The sequence below is a fragment of the Furipterus horrens genome, unplaced genomic scaffold (assembly GCF_987537825.1).
Source record: "Furipterus horrens unplaced genomic scaffold, mFurHor1.1.pri manual_scaffold_3, whole genome shotgun sequence".
Taxonomy (NCBI): domain Eukaryota; kingdom Metazoa; phylum Chordata; class Mammalia; order Chiroptera; family Furipteridae; genus Furipterus; species Furipterus horrens.
Genome location: NW_028327173.1, coordinates 57,298,713 through 57,324,343, shown reverse-complemented (window position 1 = coordinate 57,324,343; position 25,631 = coordinate 57,298,713). Strand labels below are relative to the sequence as shown.

The 25,631-nt window shown below is 36.2% G+C and overlaps 1 protein-coding gene across 3 annotated transcripts in view; it reads left to right on the top strand.

Moving 5' to 3' along the window:
• ZZZ3 (zinc finger ZZ-type containing 3) overlaps nucleotides 1-20,850 on the top strand; it is a 67,207-nt gene extending 46,357 nt beyond the window's left edge. For all 3 annotated transcript variants that reach the window (XM_090269639.1, XM_090269637.1, XM_090269638.1), the window contains 5 exons: nucleotides 396-491; nucleotides 2,470-2,622; nucleotides 8,889-9,023; nucleotides 18,907-19,007; nucleotides 19,583-20,850. In XM_090269639.1, the coding sequence (XP_090125765.1) occupies nucleotides 396-491; nucleotides 2,470-2,622; nucleotides 8,889-9,023; nucleotides 18,907-19,007; nucleotides 19,583-19,727 (630 nt within the window). In that variant the 3' untranslated portion in view covers nucleotides 19,728-20,850. The remainder of the gene's footprint in view (nucleotides 1-395; nucleotides 492-2,469; nucleotides 2,623-8,888; nucleotides 9,024-18,906; nucleotides 19,008-19,582) is intronic.
• Nucleotides 20,851-25,631: the final 4,781 nt, after the last annotated feature.

Below are 25,631 nucleotides of genomic sequence, written 5' to 3'. Positions count from 1 at the left end.
ATTTTTAGAATATAGGTCTCTTTGGTCGCAGTTTAAAATTGCTTCTAGATTTGTGATAAATTTGAAATTGTTGGCATTCATTTAGATACACATATACATATTAATTTTTAAAAACTATTCAGGTGTTATTTACATGCTTATATGCTGATGGGAATGATCTGGTAGAAAGGGAATAAATGATGGAGTAAGATAGAATAAGTAAACGTAAAACATTTAGCAGTGAATCCTGATTTGACAGTCCTTTGGGACCTTCTATACCTGCTTTCAAGAAACTTAAATCTTAATGGAAAGCATATACACTTAGATGAATAATTTTCAAAATGGTACAAAAAAAAATCTATTCAAGTATTATCATGTCTTGGCATTATGTTAAAAGGCTTGTCATGTTTCCTTAGGTTGCCAGCCGAGTACAGAAGTATTTCATAAAGCTAACTAAAGCTGGCATTCCAGTCCCAGGCAGAACACCAAACTTGTATATATACTCCAAAAAGGTAAGGAAAAAATAGATGAAAATAAACCTTAGATCTTAGATTAAAGTAATCAAAGTCAGAATTGCTATGTAAAACTGTATATGTTTATTAGAATACAGTTTTATTTTTAAAATTTGACTTTAAGTGTTTCGTTATGTTGGACATAAACATGGGGTAGGATTCCATTGTTACTCAGTTTAATTGAGTGAGGTTTGATGATGTTCGTTTATTATTTTTCTTAGGAGTAGGTTAGTTTATGTGAATGAGTGCTACTCAGAAGATTTTTAGATCAAATGTATAGCATATCTGAAAAGCCTTTTGATGTTAAAATTTTTAGAATCTTTAATAAACAGTCAGTTTCTGTTTATTAGATATGCTATTCAAATCCAAGAATAGAAATGTTTAAGACTCATAGTGATTCTAGAAGTGTAAGTAATATTACCACCTTCACTTTAGTGATAAATAATGTTGGTAACTAGCTGTTACTCTCACTATTGAATGCTATGGGCCAGGTATTGTTGTACAGTCTTTTTATAGGTGAGAAAACTAGGCCTTAAGATATGTTGGGTAAATTGTCTACTCATATAGCTGTTAAGTCCAGGAACCATTGATCCTGTCATTCTGATCTCAAGCCATTTCCACCATTCTCTGCTTGCGTCCAACGGTAAAAGAGCTACTCCTTTTTCTACGTAGAATACTGCATTGAATTGTGGCCAGGTTTTTTTGTTTGTTTGTTTGTTTTGTTTTTTGTTTTAACTTTAATTATGAACAGTTTTATTTCCTTAGTAAATAATCCTCATAGTTCCCTTCCTCACCACTGCCATCCTTCACATAAGTGAAGCTAAGAGTGTATCTAATGCCATTACCCTTATTGAAGCTATTTTACATAATTTTATGTTAAGAATATTGTCTGTACAATCCCATGTTTTATAAGTTTTGTTTTTATTGTTTTTGTCACACTTCAGAAGCTTGTTTTGTTAGTTGTTTTAAGTAATCTGGATTTTGTTTTCCCCTAAATAATATTATTACCTATATTAGATATGTAGAGTCCATCCTGTAACTTGGGAGTGTTGGAACCTTAACCCACATTCAACTTAACAGCTCAGATTTCTGTGGTTAGTTTCTAAGTTAACCTTAGATGTGTTGTGTACCCTATATTCTCACAGCTAAGACTAGATGATAATAACAAAAGAAATAACAAAGAAACCTAAATACGTTTCCTCCTTTAGGTGCAAAGAATTTTAACAAAATTTTTTACTGTAGAGATCTAGCCCAGTTATAGACAAAATGATTGCTTGCTTTGGTTAGACTTTGAATTTTGAAACACGAAATAATGATTCTCCATGTAGCTGAGATTATTCTTTGTGGCTGATGAAGAAAGACATTCTTCATAGCGGTCTAGAGTGAGAGCTTTGGGTTACACAGGCCTAGTTTGTGATGTTGGTTCTACCACTGTCAAGCTGCAATAGTGTCCACAAGCAGCTTAACCTCCCTGTGCCTCCGTTTTCATATTAAATTAGAGGTGATAGTAACTACTTTATAGGAATGATGTGAGGCTAAAATGAGATTGACATAGAGTAAGCAATCAATCAGTGTTAGGAACTATTTTCAGACATTCACCATGTTGTGGAAATTTTTTCACTGCCTGGTTTTCTATCTGGCTTAGGCTACTTTATCTTCCCTGATCTTCTATAAGAGGAGTTCAGTTCAGTATGTGAACGCCAAGAGTGTGATTAATGCTGGGGATACAAATACAAGCTAGATAATGAGCATGTGGTTCTATCGTTCCCTACATTTGGTTTTGGGTTTTTTTTAAAGGCTAATTGTGCTTTGAAAAATCCAGATGACAGAAAAACTAGCCGCATAAGGGTATGATGAAAGATAGAGGTGAAATTCTTTCAATAGATAGACTTGAAAAAAGGAGCATTTATATTTTTTTCTCCTTGATTATTTTAATGATTATCCACTGTTACATTTAAAAATTTGTTTTTTCATTTAGTCTTCAACAAGCAGACGACAACACCCCCTTAATAAGCATCTCTTTAAACCTTCCACTTTTATGACTTCCCATGAACCGCCAGTATACATGGATGAAGATGATGACCGATCTTGTTTTCATAGCCAGATGAACACTGCTGTTGAGGAGGCATCAGTAAGTTACCTCCTTATACTACTTAAGTATATTTATCTATGCATTGTACAGACAGATTGAGAGCACCAGGATTTTCTCATTATTCTTACTCTTCCGATAATCTTGGTTTCTTTTCTTTTTTTTAATTAACAAGTCAAGGTTTTTAAACAAGTAAAGTAGAATAGCATAATAAACCTACCTGTACCCATCACCCAACTTCATTTATCGATTTGTGGCAATCTTGTTTCCGTCTGTACTTCCTCCCCATCCCAACTTCGTCAACAGTTATTTTGGAGCAAGTTCCAGACATTACACAATATCATTATTATGTTTATAAAGGTAATTCTTTATATAATCAAATATACAGTCCACGTTTCCCCAGCCATAAATTGCAATAGATTTTTTCCTTCCTTCCATCCTTCACTCTCTCCTTTTACTCTTCTCATGCTTTTTTTGTTGTTGAAAAACTGACTCATTCGTCTTATAGGATTTACCACTCCGTGGACTTTATTGTTTGTATTTCCTTGGTGTCATTTAACCTATTTCTCTGTTCCCTGAATTTCCTGTAAATCACAGGTCTAGGAAATTGATCAAACTAAGAGATCTGTTTATTAGGGTGGGCAGGACTACTTCGTGTGTACTTTTATCAGTCTGGTCTTCTCTTCTTATGGACATAGCAGCCTTCAATTGTTGCGTAGATCCATAAATTCATTAGATGTTACAAAACAGTGATATCTTACATTTCTTCTTCACTTATTAGTTAGAATATAAAGTAAATCCTTTTCATAAACTATTTGATTATCCTACATATGGAAAAAGGCAGCAAACTGCTGGGGGAGGGTAGAGGAAGTAGAAAAATGCGCAATAAACTATTGACAATGGCTATTTGAGGGGAAGTAAAGTAAGATTGGAAGGAGCTTTGTTATTTTTTAAAAATATGTACTTTGCTTATTATACTGAACATTTATTACTTTAGTAATTTGAAAAAAAAAATGCTTTGAAATCTAATCCTAGCCACCAACATGAACCTGGACAATTTTATTTAAATTTTTTTTTTTTTTTAATTATCATCTGAGGACATGTTTATTGATTTTAGAGAGAGGGGAAGGCTGGGAGGGGGGTGGGGGGTGGGGGGGAGGAAACATCCATGTTAGAGAAACGTCTGTTGGTTGCCTCTTGCAAGTGCCCTGACTAGGGATGGAATCAGCAACCCAGGTACGCACCCGACCAGGAATTAACCTGCAACCTTTTGATTTTATGTGTTAACGCTCCAACCAGCTGAGCCACACACACTGAGCAGGGCAACACTGGACAGTTTTAAAATAGCTTGAACTACTGCTTGATTCTTATTTTTATTTTCTTTCTTTTTTTTCCTCACCTGAGGACATGCCTAGTGGTTTTATTTTTAAACTTTATTTACTTATTTTTTAAAAATTATTTATTTGTTTGTTTGTTTATTTTTAGAGCGAGGGGAAAGGAGAAAGAGAGGGAGAGAAACATCACTGTGTGGTTGCCTCTCACTCGCGCCCCCAACTGGGGACCTGACGTGCAACCTAGTTATGTGCCCTGACTGGGAAATTGAACCAGCGATGCTTGGTTTGCAGGCCAACTCTCAATCCACTGAGCCACACCAGCCAGGGTTTATTTACTTATTTTTTTAAGGTTTTATTTATTTATTTTTTAGAAAGAAAGGAAGGGAGGGGGAGAGAGAGAGACAGAAACATTGATGTGTGAGAGAAACATCAATCCATGGCCTATGATCCATGCCCCAACTAGGGACCGAACCTGCAACCTTTTGGTTTATGGGACGACTCTCCAACCAACTGAGTCACACCAGCCAGAGCTGTTGTCTTATTTTTGAAATAATGAGTTTATTCTCTAAAAAATGACTAATGAGTTTTTAAGTTTCATATTCTTAAAAACTGTTGGACTTAAATATATTTAATGTATTTAGTACATTGATAGTTGTAAGCTATTCAAGTTAGAGTTTGAATTCTTTTGACAGGACTTGAGTAGTCTTTAATAGCTTCCTTGTCTGGTGTGTCAAGCAAGTTATGAGTCATTTTGTATATTTCCTTACTCTGGGAGTGTTACTTGCTATTTGGCTGAGAGTTGTTTCTAGACCTGTTTAGTGTCCCGAGCTGGGAAATAAGTTATATTTTTATCCAAAGATAAAACACATCATCAGTCAGATTTTTATTTCAAACTCAACTTTAAAAACTATTGGAATTTTACTTGCCCTTATTGATCTTACATATATGTATCTCCTTTCTCACACTTTGAAGATCCCATTATAAGTAACATTAACATAATACCGGCTGTGTCTTATGCTGCTTACAACAGTGTCAGAATGTACTAACACTACCATCAATAATATTACTGAAAACAGATTTTTTTAGTTGTTTTTTGCTTCAGGATATATCCCACTACAGAAGTAAAGTCAAATTACACTTTTTAAAGCCTCTTAGAATAATTCCTTGCTGTGTTGATCAGCTGGATGCTAATTTGGTTAATTCATTTCATTCCACTTTTTATTCATAGCTATTTCTTTTTATTGCTCTTAGTATTTATTTTTTATTTTTCTATCCTGAAATTCATTGTATCAATAATGAACATGATTCTGATTCCTTATTTAAAGGACATAAAGGTTACCTTATATCTTTATTAATACTCTGATTATATATGATAATTGGAAAAGGAGATTTTAATGAAAAGTTAGCAAATAAAAAGTATTCTTTGTTCTGTTTTCTAGGTTAATCAAATATTGATTGTGTACTTGGGTATCAAACTTATAAAATGCCTGTTCTTTAAAAATACTTAATTTTAACTTGTCTTTTGAAAACAGCTAATATCTGCTATGTCTTAGGATATGTCATTTGGATATAATTTTATACTTTGTGACAGAATTATTTGAGAAGTATTTATTTACACTTAATATTTATCAGGCTCGGTTAGAATTCATCTAAATATCTATAGTTGTAAACAGAATATCTATGGTTTTTGCTCTCATAAATTGGAAGAGGAGATAAATGCGTAATTATATCAATAAATTAAAAAGTTTAAACAGTGCTTCAAATATATGTGCTAGCATAATTATTTAAGAGGCACTTAATTTAGATTGGGAGTACAAGTGGTAGACCTGAGGAAGTGACAGTCAGGCTGGCAAATGAAAGATGAATACAATTTAGCCAGGTGAGGAGTGGTGGCAGGATATTTAAAAGAAGTACATTTTGAGAACAGTGACAAAACATAATATAGTAGATTTAACATTTGTTTGGTTGAGTTCATTTATTTTTATATGAATACCAGTTCAAATTATCCTGATTACTTTAAAATAGTTGTTTAAATGTATATAGTGGTCCCCTCTTATCCTCAGGGAATGTATCCTAAGAGGCCCCTTTCTCCCCCAATGGGTGCCTGAAACCATAGATAGTATCAAACCCTATAAATACTGTTTTTTTTCTTTTATGTACATACCTGTAATAAAGTTTAATTTATAAATTAGGCAATTTCACAAGTAGAAGATTTGTTCTTCCTGTAGATCTTAACAACTTAGTGTAGGATTTTTTTTTTTCTTTCCTCATTAAGTTGAGAATTTTCACCATTTTACTTCAAGGAAGCACTTTACAGCTTCTCTTTGACATATCCAAATTGCCAGTATCATTACTCTTGCTATGTGGGGCCATTATTAAGTAAAATAAGGGTTACTTAAACATAAGTACTGCAATACTGTAAGAGTGATACCTGAAACAGTTACTAACAGGCTGGAAGCATATATACTGTTTATATACACTGGACAAAGAAATAATTTATGTCCCACATGGATGGATTGGGATAGTGTGAAATTTCATCATGATACTCAGAATGGCACAATTTAAAACTTAGAAATTGTTCATTTCTGGAATTTTCTACATCATATTTTCAGACTGCAGTTGACTATGAGCAACTGAAACTGTAGAAAGCAAAACTGGGGATAAGGGGCATCTTCTGTATTTATGAAGCATCTAGTGATAAAATTTATAGATTTTAGTTTCTATTTTAAGAAAAACGAGCTAAGAGAGACAATGTGATTACATATATATACGTCTTTAGTTTTAAATCTGTACCACACTTTAGCCCCATTGGAAATGAGTCATAATATTTTCTCTCCAAATATATTTAAAATAATTATAACTAGGAAATTGTTTATGGGTGAATAATTTTTGGAATTCTTATTTTTAGTTGTGGTAAATACACATAACATAGTTTGCCATTTTACCAGTTTTATGTGTGCAGTTCACACGTGTTAAGTACATTCATATTACCATGCAAGCTTTGGAACTTTTTACAATTTGCAAAACTGAAACTCAACATCTGTTAAACATTCCCTCCTTCTTCCAGCCCCTGGCAAATCCCAATCTACTTTATGTCTCTGAATTTGATTATTCTCAATATTTCATGTAAATGGAATCATGCAGTTTTTGTCCTTCTGTGAGTGGCTTATATCACTCAGTTAATGTCTACAAGTTTCATTTATCTTGTAATGTATCACAGTTTCCTTCCTTTTTAAGGCTGAATGATATTCTATTATATATACACGTCATATTTTGTTTATCCATTCATCTATCAGTAGCTACTTAGATTGCTTCAACCATTGGGCTGTTGTGAATACTGCTATGAACTTAGGTATAAAAATATCTGTCTATTCAAGTCCTTGCTTTTACTTCTTTTGGTTATATACCCAGAAGAGAATTGCTGGGTCCCATGGTAATTCTTTGTTTAATTTTTGAGGAACCTCCATACTGTTCTCTGTAGTTGCTGCAATATTTTCACCAACAGTGCTCAGGGGTTTCAATTTCTCTACATCCTTGCCAGTACTTGTTATTGTCTGTTTGAGTGTGAGGTAATTTCATTTTTCTTAATCTTAGTATTGTTGACCAAATTCAATAATATCCTTAGACTTAAAAATGAAAATTTAAAAAATAAAAATTTAGCAGAGTTTTTACTCTTTGTATCTGCTTAAGTATCCAGATTCAATAAATTTCATTATAAAATTTCTTAACTACGTTATTTAGATCTCATATTTATTAGGTTACTTATGTTGTCTAGGTCTGGTGACATAGGAAGGCAGTAGCTATTATTTAATATCGTCAGTTAACAACAATTTGAAATGGTTGAAAGATAGTGGGACCTTATGGAGATTGTAGAGAATATTTTATCTAGCTAAGGACTTTGGACTTGATGCTGCTGACAGTTGGGAAGCCTTTGGGAAATTTTTACCAATGGTGTGGGTAGAGGGAATAGGTGCTATAGAGAACCAAGTTGAAGGGGTATTAAAGAGTGTTAAATAGTGACAGAATTTGTTGGGTTAGATATAAGGTGGCAAAATTAAGGATCTCTCTTTTATTTAGGCTTTGGGCTGCTGAATATGTATGGAGTTAAAGAGTCAGACAAATCTGAGTTCATATCATCAGACTCTACAACTTATTACCTATGTGACCTTGGGCAAATGTTATAGTCTATAAAGGCCCATTTCCTTGACATAAAATAAATATTGTAGTTTAATAATACCTAGCATGGAAAACAAAGGGGATAAGAAGAGCAAGGGTTGTCTGGTCCAGGATTGGGAATTGATAAAATTTGGGGTCAGTGAATTGGGTATGCTTTTAGGAACATTGTGGAAATTAGTGAGCATGGCATCAGTCATGAGGTAGGAAAGGAAAGAAAAGCGTTCTAGGTGACAGAGCACAAATAAATTGGGAGAACAGGAAGCAGTAGCTCATCTATCAACTTCAATTTCATATATTTATATGGTTTTTATTACTCGTCTTTGTAACTTATTTCAACCCCTTGAGTAAGAAGGAATGTAGTGCCTTGATAATGGGGAGCACAGAACAGAAGGCAACGCAGAGACTGGTTTGCTTATTAAGAAAAAGCCTTATTTACCTGAGGAAGCATCAGGGTGCTCTCAAGTAGCCCCAGATGTGCTGGGATGGAGTGAGTCTGTGTTAGTGTATGACAGGTGGGAGTCATGCCTTGTTTCCATGGCACTTGCATTATGAGGTAGCATATGGTAGCATACTACAATTCAGTGTTCCTGTTGCAGTAAGAAGCTCTCCCAAAGCATTAGTCTGAAATATTGTTAATAGCAGTACTAATTTTCTGTGCTTCTAATTTTCTAAAAGATGAGGTTATCTCAAAAGTGAAAAGTCTTATTGATAGAAAATATTGTACATCACTATTTCTTACACTTAGTTCATTTTAATGATCAAACTAACCTTTTCATTTGTGTTTTCTTCTTTTAATAGGATGAAGAAAGTATTCCCATCATGTATAGGAATTTACCTGAATATAAGGAACTATTACAATTTAAAAAGTTAAAGAAGCAGAAACTTCAGCAAATGCAAGCTGAAAGTGGATTTGTCCAACACGTGGGCTTCAAGGTGAATACTACTTAATCTTATTATGTATTTAATTTTTGAAAATGTCCTGTTCATTTATATATATGAAGTAGTGTGCCACAGTTACTAGAAGACAAACATACAGGTATCTATACTTGAAGGTAAAATGTGAGATGAGAAGTTTTTTTGTCTAGTTATCTCTCTTTTATTGAGATATAATTGACAGATAAAAATTGTATATATTTAAAGTATAAAAAAAAAACCTATCTCACACAGTTACCGTTTCCAGTACTGTATACTTGAAAATTATTAACTGATATCACCATGCTGTACATTGGATCCCCATGATTTATTTATCTTATAATTGACAGTTTGTTCCCTTTGACCAGCATCTCCCCACTTTTCCTATCTCTAGCCCTATTCCCCAGCCCTGTTCTACTCTCTTCTCTGAATTTGACTTTTTTAGATTCCACCTTTAATAAGTGAGATTATATAGCATTTGTCTTTCACTGTCTGGCTTATTTTAATTTGCGTTATGTCCTTTAGGCTCATCTGTGTTGTCACAAACGGCAGACTTTCCTTCTGTTTTATGACTGAATAATACTTCATGGCACACACGTGTGTGTGACATTTTCTTTATTTTTGCACCCATGGAGCTATTTTTTGTTGTCGTTTCTGTAGTTCATGCATCAGAAATTTCTTTTCTCTTTCAAATTCAATTACATTTGCTATTTTTTCGGAGGCTAGCAGAAATATATGTATTCATTCCACAGCAATTTTTCCTCATTTTTTTAATGTTATTCTATTATAGTTGTCCCATCTCTCTCCCATTGCTCTCCCCTGCCCCGCCCACCTTCCTCCTCTCCCACAGTCAATTCCCATTTACTTGTCCATGTCCATGGGTCATTTATACTAGTTCTTTGGCGAGACCCTTCCCCGTCTTTCCCCCTTTCTCCTCCCTTCTGGTCACTGTCAGACTGTTCCTTGTTTACATGCCTGTGGTTCTATTTTGCTTGTTTGTTTGTTTTGTTCATTAGTTTCCTGTATTAGGTGAGATCATATATTTTTCTTTCACCACCTGGCTTATTTCACTAGCATAATACTCTAAAGTTCCATCCATGCTGTAGCAAAAGGTAGGGTTTCTTTCTTTCAGCTGTATAAACTCCCTTGTATAAATGTACGTACCACAGTTTTTTGATCCACTAATCTACTGATGGGCACTTAGGCTGTTGCCAGCCTTTGGCTATTGTAAATAGCGCTGCTATGAACATAGGGGTGCATAGGTTCTGAATTGGTATTTTAGGATTCTTCGGGTATAATCCTAGCAGTGGGATCACTGGATCAAAAGGCAGTTCCATTTTTAATTTTTTGAGGAAATTGCACATTGTTTTCCACATTGGCTGCACCAGTCTGCATTCCCACCAACAGTGCACTAGGGTTCCCTTTTCCCCACATCCTCGCTAACACTTGTTTGTTGATTTGTTAATGATGGCCATTCTGACTGGTGTGAGATGGTATCTCATTGTGGTTTTTATTTGCATCTCTCTGGTGGCTAGCAATGTTGAGCATTCTTTCATATGCCTGTGGGCCCTCTGTATGTCCTCCTTGGAGAAGTGTCTGTTCAGGTCCTTTACCCATTTTTTAATTGGGTTGTCTGTCTTCTTGGTGTTGAGTCATATAAGTTCTTTATATATTTTGGAGATCAATCCCTTGTCTGAGGTTTCATTGGCAAATGTTTTTCCATATGCTTGGTTCCCTTTTCATCTTGCTGATGTTTTCTTGCACTGAGCAGAAACTTTTTAGTATGACATAGTCCCATTTGTTTATTCTTTCCTTTATTTCCCTTGACCTGGGAGATATATCAGCAAAAATATTGCTCTGTGGGATATCTGAGATTTTCCTGCCTATGTTTTCCTCTAGGACTTTTATGGTGTCAACGTCTTACATTTAAGTCTTTGATCCATCTTGAGTTTTTTCTGGTGTATGGTGTAAGTTGATGGTCTAGTTTCATTTTTTTGCATGTCCCTATCCAGTTCTCCCAGCACCATTTGTTGAAGAGACTTTTTTCACTCCATTTTATGTTCCTTTGTCAAATATTAATTGACCATGTATACCTGGTTTTATTTCTGGGCTCTATTCTGTTCCATTAATCTATAAGTCTGTTCTTATGCCAGTACCAGACTGTTTTGATTACTGTGGCCTTGTAATATAGTTTGTTATCAGGTATTGTGATTCCTCCTACTTTGTTCTTCTTTCTCAAGATTGCTGAGGCTATTTTGGGTCATTTTGGGTTCCATATAAATTTTTGAAGTATTTGTTCTAGGTCTGAAATATGCAATTGGTATTTAATAGGGATTGCATTGAATCTATAAATTGCTTTCGGTAGTATGTAGATTTTAATGATGTTATTTCTTCCCATCCATAAACGTGGTATATGCTTCCATTTATTTGTGCCTTTGTTAATTTTTTTCTTTATTCTATAGTTTTCTGAGTACAGGTCTTTTACCTCCTTGGTTAGTTAATTCCTAAGTATTTTATTTTCTTGTTGCTATAGTAAATGGGATTTTTTCATAGTTTTTGTTTCTGATATTTCATGTTGGTGTACAGAAATGCCTTCGATTTATGAATATTGACTTTGTACCCTGCTGTTTTGCCAAATTCACTTATTAGGTCGAGTAGTTTTTTGGTGGAGTCTGTAGGGTTTTCTATGTATACTATCATGTCGTTTGCAAATAATGACAGTTTTCCTTCCTCCTTTCCAATTTGGATGCCTTTTCTTTCTTTTTCTTGTCTGATTGCTGTCGCTAGAACTTCCAAAACTATGTTGAATAGAAGTGGAGAGAGTGGACATCCTTGTCTTGTTCCTGATCTTCGGGGGAAAGCTTTTAGTTTTTCCCATTGAATATGATGTTGGAGGCAAGTTTCTCATGTATGGACTTTATTATGTTGAGGTATGTTCCCTCTATTCCCAGTTTGCTGAGCATTTTCATCATAAAAGGGTGCTGAACTTTATCAAACACTTTTTCAGCATCTAATATGATCGTGCTTTTTTTTTCTCTTTCATTTTGTTTATGTGGTGTATTACGTTTATTGATTTGTGAATATTAGACTGTCCTTGCATCCCTGGGATGAATCCCTCTTGGTTGTGGTGCATAATCTTTTTGATGTATTGCTGGATCTGGTTTGCCAATATTTTATTGAGGATTTTAGCATCTATGTTCATCAGCTGTATTGGCCTGTAGTTTTCTTTCTTTGTGTGTCTTGACCTGGTTTTGGAATTAGGATCATACTGGCCTCATAAAAAGACTTTGGGAGTCTTTCCTCTTCCTGGATTTTTTGAAATAGTTTGAGAAGGATAGGAGTTAGTTCTCTCCTAAATGTTTTGTAAAATTTGCCTGTGAAGCCATCCGGTTCAGGGCTTTTGTGTGCTGGGATTTTTTTTTATTACTGCTTCAATTTCACTAGTTGTTATTGGCCTGTTCACATTCAGGCTTTCTGCTTCTTCTTGATTCAGTTTTGGAAGATTAATATGTTTCCAGAAATTTGTCCATTTCTCCCAGATTGTAAAATTTCTTGTCATATAGTTGTTTGTAGTAATATCTTACAATCCTTTGTATTTCTGTGGTATCAGTTGTGATTTCTCCTCTTTCATTTCTGGTCTTATTTATTTGAATCTTTTTTTTTTTTTCTTGATGAGCCTGGTTATAGGCTTGTCAATTTTGTTTATCTTTTCAAAGAACCAGCTCCTGGTTTTATCAATCCTTTGAATTGTTCTTTTAATCTGTATGTCATTTAATTCTGCTCTGATCTTGATTCTTTCCTTCCTTTTACTCACTCTGGGCTTTGTTTGTTGTTCCTCTAGTTCTTGTAGATGTAGTGTTAGGTTGTTTATTTGAGATTCTTCTATCCCTTTTCGATAGGCCTTTATTGCTATGAACTTTTTCTCTCTGGACTGCCTTCACTGCCTCCCATAGATTTTGGGCTATTCGGTGTTCATTTTCATTTGTTTCCAGAAACTTTTGATTTCTTCCTTAATGTCATTGTTAACCCATTCATTACTTAATAGCACGTTATTCAGTCTCCATGAATTTGAATGTTTTTGAGTTTTTCCTTGAGGTTGGTTTCTAGTTTCAAGGCATTGTGATCTGAGAAGATGCTTGATATAATTTCAGTTTTCTTGAATTTGTTGAGGCTTGTTTTGTGTCCTACCATGTCATCTATCTTTGAAAATGTTTCATGTGTACTTGAAAAGAATGTATATTTTGCTTCTTTGGGGTGAAAGGTTCTGTATATATCAATTAAATCCATTGACCTAGAGCATTATTTCTCAATCTTCCTAATGCCACGACCCTTTAATATAGTTCCTCATGTTGTGGTGACCCCCAACCCTAAAATTATTTTTGTTGCTACTTCATAACTAATTTTGCTACTGCTGCAAATCGTAATATAAATCTCTGATATGCAGGATGTATTTTCATTGTTACAAATTGAACATAATTAAGACATAGTGATTAATCACAAAAACAATATGTAATTATATATGTGTTTTCCGATGGTCTTAGGTGACCCCTGTGAAAGGGTCGTTCGACCTCCAAAGGGGTTGTGCCCCACAGGCTGAGAACTGCTAATCTAGAGTGTTGTTCAGTGCCACAATATCCCTGGTGTTTCTTTGCTTGGAAGATCTGTTCATTATTGACAATGGGGTGTTAAAAGTCCCGTACTGTGAGTGGGTTGCTGTCGATATCTTTCTTGAAGTCCTCCAAGATTTTCCTTATATGTTTGGGTGCTACTATGTTGGGTGCATATATGTTTTCAAGGGTTATATCTTCTTGATGGCTTGTTCCCTTAAGTATTAAGAAATGTCCTTCTTTGTCTCTTTTTATGGCCTTTGTTATGAAATCTGTTTTGTCTGATATAAGTATTGCTGCCCCAGCTTTTTGTTCATGTCCATTTGCTTGAAATGTTTTTTTCCATCCCTTCACTTTCAGTCTGTGTAAATCTTTTGTTCTGAGGTGTGTCTCTTGTTGACAGCATATATGTGGGTCATGCTTTCTTATCCATTAAGCTACCCTCTGTCTTTTTATTGGTGCATTTAATCCATTTACATTTAAGGTTATTGTTGATAGGTACTTATTCATTGTCATTTTTCCCCTTTGTACTTGTGTTCTTCTCTGTCTCTGTTTCTTCATCTTCTTAAAGCAGACCCTTTAGCATCTCTTGCAATGCTGGTTTGGTGGAGATGTATTCTTTTAGCCTTCTTTTGTCTTGGAAACTCCTTATTTCACCTTCCATCTTGAATGAGAGCCTTGCTGGGTAGAATAGTCTTGGTTGTAGGCCTTTGTTTTTCATTGCTTGGAATATTTTTTGCCATTCCCTTCTGGCTTGTAGTGTTTCTGCTGAGAAATCTGATGGTAGCCTTATCAGAGCTCCCTTTTATGTTATTTGCTGTTTCTCTCTTGCTGCTTTTAGGATTCTCTCTTTGTCTTTGAGTTTTGCCATTTTAATTATGATGTATCTTGGAGTGGGCCTGTTTTGGTTTGTCTTCATTGGGACCCTCTGTGCATCCTGGACTGGCGTGATTTTTTCTCATCAAGTTAGGGGAGTTTTCTGTCATTAATTTTTCAAACAGGTTTTCTATCCCTTGCTACTCCTCTTCTCCTTCTGATGTCCCTATGCTATGGATATTATTACATTTCATGTTGTCCTGCAACTCTCTTGAAACCTCTTCATCCTTTTTCAGTCTTTTTTCGTTTCGTTGCACTATCTGGTAATTTTTTTCTACGTTGTCCTCCAGCTCACTGATCCGATCTTCTGCTTCCTCTAGCCTGCTTTTGATTCCTCCTACTGTGTTCTTCAGTTCAGAAATTGCATTCTTCATTTATCCTGGCTCTTAATGATAGTTTCTATGTCCTTTTTAATGCTGGTGTAGTTCTCAGTAATTTCCTGTAGATTCCCTGCAGTTCTTCGTAGTTCTCCTGGAGTTCTTTGTAGTTTTCTTTGAGCTCACTGAACTCATTGAGCTTCCCTATAATCCATATTTCGAATTCCATGTCTGATAGTTTGCTTACCTCTATTTCATTTAGCACTCTTTTTGGGGATTCCACCTTTCTTTTCTATAGTGGGTTGTTTCTTTGTCTCCCTATTTTTGTGATTCTTCTTGTTTGTTTCTCCTTCTTAGATTGATCTGTTTTGACTTCATGTCTTTGTGTTGTGACCTCTGTGGTAGTGTCCAGTGGTGCAGACTCCTTGATCTCCTGAACCTGATGCTCTTGCAATGCCCTTTATGCCGTTTATTTGGGCTGCCTGGTTGTACTTGGGTTTTGTTTGTTGTTGTGTTGCTCTTTGGTGGGTCCTTCCGTCCAGCTAGCTAAGAGTCACTCCTTCCACCATATCTTATATACTCTACAAATTTTTTTAAGTGTATTTTATTTATTATGCTATTACAGTTTTAGTTTTTTCCCCTTTGCCCCGCTTTGCCTGGTAACCCCCTTCCCTCCACCAATGTGCCTCCCCTTGGTTCATGTCCATGGGTTCTTTGGCTTTTCCATTTCCTATATGATTCTTAACATCTCCCTATTTTGTACCTAGTAATTGTGCTTCTTAATCCCTGCACTTTGCCCCCATTCTCCCCCTGCCCCCTTTTTGCTGATAACCCTCCATATGATCTCCACAGCTATGATTCTGTTCCTGTTCTAGTTGTTTGCATAGTTTGTTTTTTTAGATTCAGTTGTTGATAGTTGTGAATTTGTTGCCCTTTTAATGTTCATAGTGTTGATCTTCTTTTTCTTAAATAAATTCATTTAACATTTCATGTAATAATGGCTTGGTGGTGATGAACTTCTTTAGCTTTACCTTGTCTGGGAAGCCTTTCTCTCCCCTTCCATTCTAAATGATAGCATTGCTGGATAGAGTAATCTTGGTTGTAAGTCCTGCTTTTCATCACTTTGCATACTTCTTGCCAGTGCTTTCTCACCTGCAGAGTTTCTTTTGAGAAATCAGCTGGTAGTCTTATGGGCACTCCTTTGTAGGTAGGTAACTCCCTGCTTTTCTCTTGCTGCTTTTAAGATTCTCTTTATCTTTAGCCTTCGATATTTTAATTATGATGTGTCTTGGTGTGGTCTTCTTTGGATCTGACTTGTTTGGGACTCCTTGTGCTTCCTAGACTTGTATGTCTATTTCCTTCACCAAATTAGGTGAGTTTCCTTTCATTATTTTTTCAACTAAGATTTCAATTTCTTGGTCTTCCTCTTCTCTTTCTGGCATCCCTATGGTTCGGATGTTGGCACTTTTGGAGATGTCCCAGAATCTTCTTATTTTTGCCTCGTTTTTTAAAAATTCTTGTTTTTTATTATATACTGGTTGACTGTTTATTTCTTCCTTATTTTCTAATTAATTGATTTGAACCCTGGCTTCCTTGTCTTCACTATTGGTTCCATGTAGAGTTTTCTTTATTTCACTTTGTGTAGCCTTCATTTCTTCCCTTATATATTTACCATTCTCAATCATTTCTCTGATTGTTATCACCAGTGTTTTGAATTCTGCATCTGATACGTTGGCTATGTCCTTTTTGCTTATTTCTTTTTCTGGTGTTTTGATCTGTTCTTTCATTTGGGCCATACTTCTTTCTTGCCTCAATTTGACAGCCTCTCTGTGATTGCTTCTGTGTATTAGGTAGAGCTGTTGCACCTGTTATGTTGTAAGGGGTGGAGCCTTAGGTATTCATCAGTGTGGGGGTACTCATTTCAACCAGATTGTGGTGCTGTATGTGGAGGAGGGGTCAGATAGGAAACCATGCCACTTGCTTGACAGTCACTTCACCAGCTTCCTGTATGTAACTGGTACCTCTCTAGCTGTTGTCCTGGTGATGGTTCTTTGAGTGGGTGGGTTTGTGAACGTTCTATGACCTTGTGAACGTTCTATGACCTTGGGGGCACTCTATAAACAGATTCCCCTGGAGATGTGCAGTGTCTTCCACCACCCCAACCCCCACTAATGTTCACAGTCAGAAGCTATGAGACTTTACTTTCCTGGCACTGGAACTGTAAGCTCTGTCTTCTGGTCTGGGGCTGTGATCGCTCCCCAGATGTCCCTCCCAGCTTTTATCCATCACATGTGAATATGGGACCACTCATTCAGCCATCTGCAGCCGCTGCCTTGCCTCCCTACACCTGTCCTCTGCCCTGGCTCCCCATCTCCTCCCTTCCTACTGGTGTGGATGAATATTTCTTCATTAAATCTTTTGTTGTTGGACTTGCATACAGTACAATTTTCTGGCAGTTCTGTTTTGTTTGTGTGTTTGTTTGTTTTTTGAGGTAGTTGTAATACTTATAGTTGTGTGAGGAGGCGAAGTGTGTCTACCTACGCCTCCATCTTGGCCGGAAGCTCATTCCACAAAATTTTGAAATACTCTATGTTTCAGGTACTTTGCTTTTGCTTAGTGCTAGCAATTCAGCAGTAAACAAGACAGACTCAGTTTCTGTGCTTACTTAGTCTGTTTTGATCTCAAGGAATTTAGAGAAGTAAAATAGTGGGGTACAACTAGAGTGCGTATTGGAGAGTAGTGAGAGGCTCTTGAGTGCCTTGGAGATTTTGCTAAGGAGTTTACACTGTCCCAAAGGACTCGGGAATCATTGAAGGATTTTCAGCAGGGTAATAATTTGCATCTCAGAAAGGTCATTCCTAAACTATTAGTATTGATAATCTAAGGAAGGCAGTGGGTTCAGAGTGCATGACTCTAATTTCTGACTATGTTAAATTTTTTTAATAATAATATATTCATGTATTTTATGTAACTGAAAAAAATTAGGTGAAGGAGAAAAAGATCATTATGTCCTTAGTATGGAGAATGGATAGGAAGAAAAGAAAACTGGAAGCAGGGAGACTTGAGTTAGAGAATTTTTTTTTTTTTGGTAATATAGACAAAAAAAACGAAATTTCCTGAATTTGCCTGGTGAGTATGGAAATAGAGATGGACAGATCTCAGACCAATTTACGCAATTGACTGTACTTGATGAAATTGAAGGAAATAATAATGAGACCATGAACTATAGATATGCTGGTAGTGGTATACATAAAAATACTGATGTATGCTGTGACTAATATATCTGGTTTTCTGGTGTGGCCTTTAGCCAGACTATATTAAATGATTTTCCCCTTGATCTATCAGTGAACCTACTTTTCTTTTAGAGATTTTCCTAATTGACAGCTCTGGCCTTTCAAGAGGAAACTCTCTCATAATTTTGCTGCAAGACCCAGCCAGCTGTGACTTGTTGGCCAGCTTGTCAGCCATTCTAGTTGGCCTGATGACCTGAGAAGCTAGAAATGAGATTTACTTTGATTTCCAAAATAGCACAGAACACACTGACGGCTACCACAATGCCACCTCACTGAGAAAGAGCTATATCTTCCTTTTCTTCATGATGGTCACTGGTATTAGAAGGCTTCGGGCTTTGGAGAGTAATGCATTAAAATAAAAGTTCAGAGAGGAATTTTGTGTTCACTTGGGTTTATGTTAGGCATGATAGTCTGCTAAATAGTTCTATATCATATTTGGGTAGTTTTAACTATGGTGTTGAGTGGTTCTCAATCGCAGTCGTTGTACACTAGTGTGAGGTACTTTTCAAGTGAATAGTTACTAATGCCGAGTTTATAGGTGATTTATTTTAAAAATTTTAAAATAGATTAAAACATACTAGTTATTTTGTTTAATTCCCCTCTTAGTCACCTGTAGTTTGTCTTAAATGGATGGAAATTCAGTTAGTTTGCTAGAAATTGTATCTCACTTATAACCGTTTTTGTGTTAGACCACTGCTAATACATGGGGAGATACGAGAGGATGTTTATATGCACATCATGTGTTTCCCAGAAGAAAAAAAAAGTTTGGAACAATAAAGATTAATACCTTTTCTCTCTGAATCTTTTATAGTGTGATAACTGTGGCATAGAACCTATCCAGGGTGTTCGGTGGCATTGCCAGGATTGTCCTCCAGAAATGTCTTTGGATTTCTGTGATTCTTGTTCAGACTGGTAAGTTTTCAACATTGTAGATCTTAACTTTTGACCAGTAAAGAGCATCTCAGCAACTAGTGAGTTTGATTTCCAGGCAACTTAGAAAATCACCACATCTACTGGATTAAACTTTCTTGTTCTAAGGCAACGATTTTCAGCCTGTACGCCACAAGGATTTTAAAGACAGCCAATACCTGACCGTTTAGTCAGGGGCACTGACCTCTTTTCCCATAGATTGTCAAATGAAAAAAATGACAACAGTCACCAAAACAACAGCCATCCATTGTGAATAAATCAAAATTATCCCCTTTTTTTTTTTTTTTTTTTGTCAAACTGGCAATAAATATTTTTTGCTGTGCTGCAGGATTTTAGTAATTAGTTTATGTGTGCCACGAGATGGAAAAGTTTGAAAGTTTCTGTTCGAAGGCGATAAATTTTTCTTAATCATTATATGTCTCAAGTAACTAACTGTCCATTAGAGATTTTGTTAGATTAATGGATTTAGATGGTTGAGCTTTGAGGAAATTTTATAATGTTTAGTCCAAGATGCATCCACTGCCATGTAATAATGTGTTTGTGTTTTTTCTTTACAGTCTACATGAAACAGATATTCACAAAGAAGATCACCAGTTAGAACCTGTTTATAGGTCAGACACATTTTTAGACAGAGACTACTGTGTGTCCCAGGGCACCAGTTATAATTACCTTGACCCAAACTACTTTCCAGCAAACAGATGACATGGAAGAGAACCATCCTATACTAGTCCTCTTCAACACATAGCAATGGTATCATTGTGAATTATGTGCACAGTTTGGAAAGATGCTCCGCTTTCCCTGAAGTGACACTCACAGCATGACAGCTTCCTGAGTGTTCTCGTCCAGTCCAGCTCTGCACTGTTGTGGCTCTAGATCACTGCTCAGCAGCTGAACATTCCTGGTGAGCTGAGGGTTTCCTTGGTGAATTTCTCACCACCACCTTAAAGTGTCTTAGGTGGCGCTTAGTAGGTGAGATGGAAATGAGAGCACACATTAAAAAGTGAGTAAATTCCAAAGGTTTCGCAGAACTTGGTCATAAATATGATAATGAGAAGACAAAGTATATAAAACAGTTTAGTAGCTTTCAGTTTTGTGAAAATAGTTTTCAGCACAGAAACTGACTTCTTTAGACAAAGTTTTAACCAATGAAGGTGTTTGCTTCTAGAATATACACTTAAAAAAAACTCACTGTCCCAGTGACGGCCATTGATGGCCTTTAGTAAATTGGAGCTGCTTAACCATATTGATATCTAATTTCTTTTAACCACAAGGAATTGTCCTTATTACCAACAGTGAAGCACTACAGGAGGCAACGGTCACATTGCTTCCTTAACCAGCTCATGGTGTGTGAATGTTATAAAAAGGTCACTCAGATATATTTTTAAATGTAATGTTATATAAAATGATCATGTGATGTGTACAAACTATGGTGAAAAGTGCCAGTGGTAGTAACTGTGTAAAGTCTCTAATTCACAACATTAATTCCTTTGAAATACACAGCCTTCTGCCTCTGTATTTGGAGTTGTCACTGCAACTCATCAAAGAAAACTGCCTAATATAAAGATCTTATATATGGTAATAATTTCCCTCTTTTGTAGTCTGCACAAGATCCATAAAAGATTGTATTTTTATTACTATTTAAACAAGTGATTAAATTTAGTCTGCTCAGTGAGCAAGAGTTCACATGCATTCTTTTATACTGCTGGATTTTGTTGTGCATCATTTAAAACATTTTGTATGTTTCTTCTTATCTGTATACAGTATGTTCCTGAATAATGTTCATTTGTCAGGAGAACTGTGAGAAATAAACTATGTGGATACTGTCTGTTTATATTGTAGAATGCTTGTTGTGACTTCCTTTGGTTAGATTTTGGATTATTTTTTTTACTAGTGTTAAAATGAATTTTTTTTCTTTTTTTTATTAAGAATCTACTTTACCTATCTGTCCTTTAAAAAGAGTAAGGACTCTATTATGGAAAAGAGGGTGAACTTGAGAAGCTCTGTAAAAGATGGTAATGTTTTCACTCAGTGTGCTGAAACACTAAATTAAACTAGGTAACAAAAGAATACATACTGTGGTTAAAGAAAAAGGCAATTATGTTCAGATATGAAAACTAAACAGGTTGAAAATTTTACTCATTCTTTTTGATGAAAACAAGTCCCCCATCTATTTAACTTAAGTAGGTGGTTTTTGAAAATCACTGTATTCCCTGGAAATTATTATTGACTATTAGAAAAGACAATATAAATATTAGGTATTATACTGACACAATTTTGAGCCTCCTGTTTTTTTCTAATTTTAAATTAAGAGAACATTATTTACTAGTTCTCTTTACCACATTGTAGGGTATTAAAATCATACCCTAAATATTTTTAATTCAAAAAATAATATAACTTTAAATATAGAAATATGAGAATTTTAACATAATATATTAAAGATTACTGATCATGTTGATAAAATATATTGTTATCAGAAAGAAAAGGAAATGGACTTGAGCTTAACTTCTCACCTGGGAATTATTAGTTGGGGGAAGAAGAGGGGATTCATTAGAATTCTGGGCATATTGATATTAAATGTTAAGTGAATGTGTCAGAAGATCTACCCTCAGCTTGTACCAAGACAGTAGCACTTAATAGTAACTTCTGTAACTTCCATGTTTGTATAGAAATAATATCAATTAGTTTTGGAGAACCATTCAGATTCATTCAGGAAGCCCACGAAGTATGCTTCAGAAGAGAGCTATGAATGATACAGTTGTTATGTAAATGGAATAGACAAAATAAATCTACTGAAGTATATTTTTCAAGGGCAAAGATTTTGAGAATTTTAAGTAGCAAAGAGGATTATTTTCTGCTTGAGCAAAGATGTGTTTATTTTGCATTTTTTCAGCTCCAAGCAAATAGTCCTCATAACTTTAAAAGGTCCGAAAGGGCGGAAGTAGTGGTCATGTGTTGTTGTTGTTTTAATTTGAGGACCATGGGAGTGGGCAGGGCTGTCATTTGCAAATAGGCCTTCCATCTCCTACAAAGAAGTACAGTATTGGCTGTTAAGGACAACAGAAATCAACTTTGTTCAGCACTGCTTATTAAGTAGTATTCAGTAGGTCAGAAGTAGTATTTCCTGAAATAATGTGCTCAAGTTATTTGATAAGAACTGAAGGAACTTTTAATCACATCTAAAACCACAGCTGTAAGGTTTAGTCAGAAGAGGTTTTGATTGGTGTGATCTACACGTAATAATAATAGCAAACACTGATACATGCTTACTATGTGCCAAGCAAGCATTTGATAACGGATTTAATTCTCACAACCTTATGAGGAAGGTTCATTTATTTGGTTTTCATATGGGGAAATTAGCCAGAGAGGTTACATAACCTGCCCAAGATCATGTAGTTAGCAGAGTGGTGACGCTTGGATTGCTTCGTGTCAGGCATCACTGAGATGGTGGAGCCGGGTGTGTGCAGGAGTTGACTTTCATTTACTCTTCCTGGTGTGGTGTAGTTACTAGAGCACAAGCCTGAGGGCATGGCCAGGTTTATAGCACAGAATGGAGAAGCGTATCTGTAGATGAGGGAAAAGCACTGAAAGGTCTGCCATGGTGACTTAGAAAGACACATAATATGTGTATTCTCATTTGAAAGCAAGCATGTGACGTTGAGGCTTTAGGCAAAGTTGGGACTAAAACTTGTGTGTCTCTTGCCTCAGGTAGAATTTGTTTTCATGCATGTTTTGTGCCTCTCACTTAACCTAATAGTATGCCATGTTTGTTTTTGAACACAACAGTTTGGTCAGGTATGAGGAACATTTAAAAAGAAAAAGAAATAGAGAAAGTAGTACCTCACATGTGGTAAGGATAAAAGTTCCGTCAAACAGCCTTTTTAGTTACCTGTGGCATGCTATGTAAACTGTCTTTACTGGATAGTGAAGGTGGAAGGCCGTGGTTCTAGGTGCGCTGTTCAGGGTTGGAAGTCTCCAGAAAACAAGCAGATTTTTTCACAAGTTTATAGAGACATTGTCCCTTTTAGGCTGCAAAGTATTTGTTTTTATTTCTTACCTGCATGAAAAATGTGCTTCTGTTTAGTTCCCAGAAAAAGAAATAATTCTTTTTTTACACCCCCACAGTTCGCATAGCTTAGTAAGTGGGTTTTTTGAGAGTGGCGTGACATTTAGCTCCACGAGGACAGAGACCATCCATGTTTGTCTGTTACTAGGGTCTGGTTTTTAGAGTCTCAATAAGTATTTTTGTGTAGGATAACCAGCGTTTTGGTGAGTTACTTTTTTTCTCTAGGAAGGGAAGAGACACACCCTGTGCCTGAGCGTGTCTGTGGGGCCCACAGAGGGCTGACCTTAGCAGAGCCTCTTATAAGGCCCCAAGGACTGAAGGACTGCCCTGTCTTATCTGAAGGGTATGGTTACCTTGGAGACCCAGGCGAGATCTGGGTTCTTGCTGGGACCCCAGTCAGGCCATGCATCTTCATTCTCAGCCATGGTTTTACACTGATGTAATAGAAAGGGCCCTTGAGTGGAAATTCTGGGGCCTAGTCCCCAATGTGGAGGTGAGGCACTCAGTAAATGTTGACAAAGAGCCACCTTTTATTGAGCACGAGGAACTAGTTAACAACTCACATGAATTACTAAATTGCTTAATCCTCATAACACCTCTGTGAGGTTGCTTACTTTTATGATTCCACTGTATAGATGAGAAAACTAAGGTTTAGAGGATTAAATGTTAGCTTTCAGTAATTCCTGTGTGTGGGACTGAGCATACAAAGCCTTGCTGTCGTGGAGTTTATTAGTCTAGTTCAGAAGACCAGCAATAAAAAAAAATGTAGTTTTAGGCAGAGATAAATGCTGTAAGGAAAAATAATGCTTAAGAAAAATGATAGAAGAATGGGGACCATTCCGTCATTTTAGAAGGAATAATGAAAAGGCACCTCAACGACAAGGGTCTGTTTGCACAGAGACCTGATGAAGTGAGGGAACTCGCCTTGCGGGTAATCTGGAGCAGCAGGCAGGACGACGAGGGCCCTGACCGGCGAAGGGCTTGTTGCTCAGGCAGTGTGACGTGGGCTGCCGAGTTTTAGCCAAATGAGCAAGAGGAGAGTGGGAACTGAGGGGGTGAGAGGGTACCGGGACAGACCGGTGTAAAGGGGTTTGGATTGTGTTCCAATGTCGTCTACGTACACACACGCTGTGCTACCAGGCAGAGACGCTGAGGTCCCTTCCTACTTCAAAATCCTATGACTTTAAAGTTGTGATGTCATTTCAAGCCATTCAGATCAGTAATGTGCTTTAGCAGTAGTGCAGAAGATTTGCTTTGCACCTCTAGATATTCTTGAGGGGCGAAGCCATTTACCCCCGCTGATATTTTTTCAAGAGGGCAGCCAACTACAGTTTACGCCAGCTGTCACAGCTGGGGTGGGCGTGGACTGGGTTTGCCAGTATGTGATACGTGTTTAAAGAAGTTAGTCCTTACAAAGAGTCGTTTTGTGTTTTCTGGTACAACCGATAATTTTCATCCTATAACTGTCTTTTTCTAATTGCTCAAATACTCCTTGTGCTCCCCTATAAAATGTGTGACAACTTGGGGTAGTAATAAAGTATTTGACAGCTGTGTGAGTGGTAGAAACATGCCGCTTTTTGTTGTTAGAGGCATAATTGTAACCAAAGAAATTTAATTTCTTCGTTAGCAAACACTGACATTTCTGTTTAAGAATGACTGCTAGAGAAAAAGGAAATAACGAAAATCACCATGTATCATGAATATACTGAGAGTTCTCTCTGTAATAGCTCAAGACTGATCGATGGCCAAGATTAAAACCATATGAGCATATCGTAAATCTCAGATATTACTGTGTTTGCTTCTGATTCTGTTTGGAATAAGGCTTCAAATGCTTTCCGGAATGATGTGAGTTACAAATAAATAGAAAAAGTTATCATGTGTTCCATTTACTTTATTTGTACATATTTGTTTCAAGAAGAAAAAAAAAACTTTAAAAATACAGTTTTGTCCCAGAAATGGATTCATAGCTGCACAACCATTGAAGAGAAAAAAATCATGCAAATGGAAACTGGTCTCTTGTAGTGACTGAATAGAGGAAAATGCAATTATTCCAGTAGAATATGTAAGAAACTTTGATTTTGGCAACTGATAGCACAAAAAAGAACCCAAACTTCACTGTTTTGATGCGAGGAAACAATTGTACATTTGGGTATGAGGTTTGCAAACCCTTGGAAAAGGCCCCTATGAAACAAATAGAGCATCAGGGTCTGTTAAACATCGTGTACTGACACGCCCCTCCCACCTGTTCTATTACTGACACTGTCGTTCCTACTTGTCTGGCAACAATACTAAGTAAAGGTGATCACTTAAATCCAGTGACTGCAATAATAAACCACCTCATGCTTTTAAATTAGGTTTGGTTGTTGGTATTGATGTATAATTGCCCAAATGCACCACCAGGTATAGAACAGCTCAGACAATTTTCTCTAGTTTGTTCTCTTAGCCATCACAACAGTATTCCAAGTAGCTAGTTCCACAAAAAGGAATAAAGAGATGTTATTGGTGACTAGTCTGGGTTTTGCTGTCTTGGAAAAGCTATACAA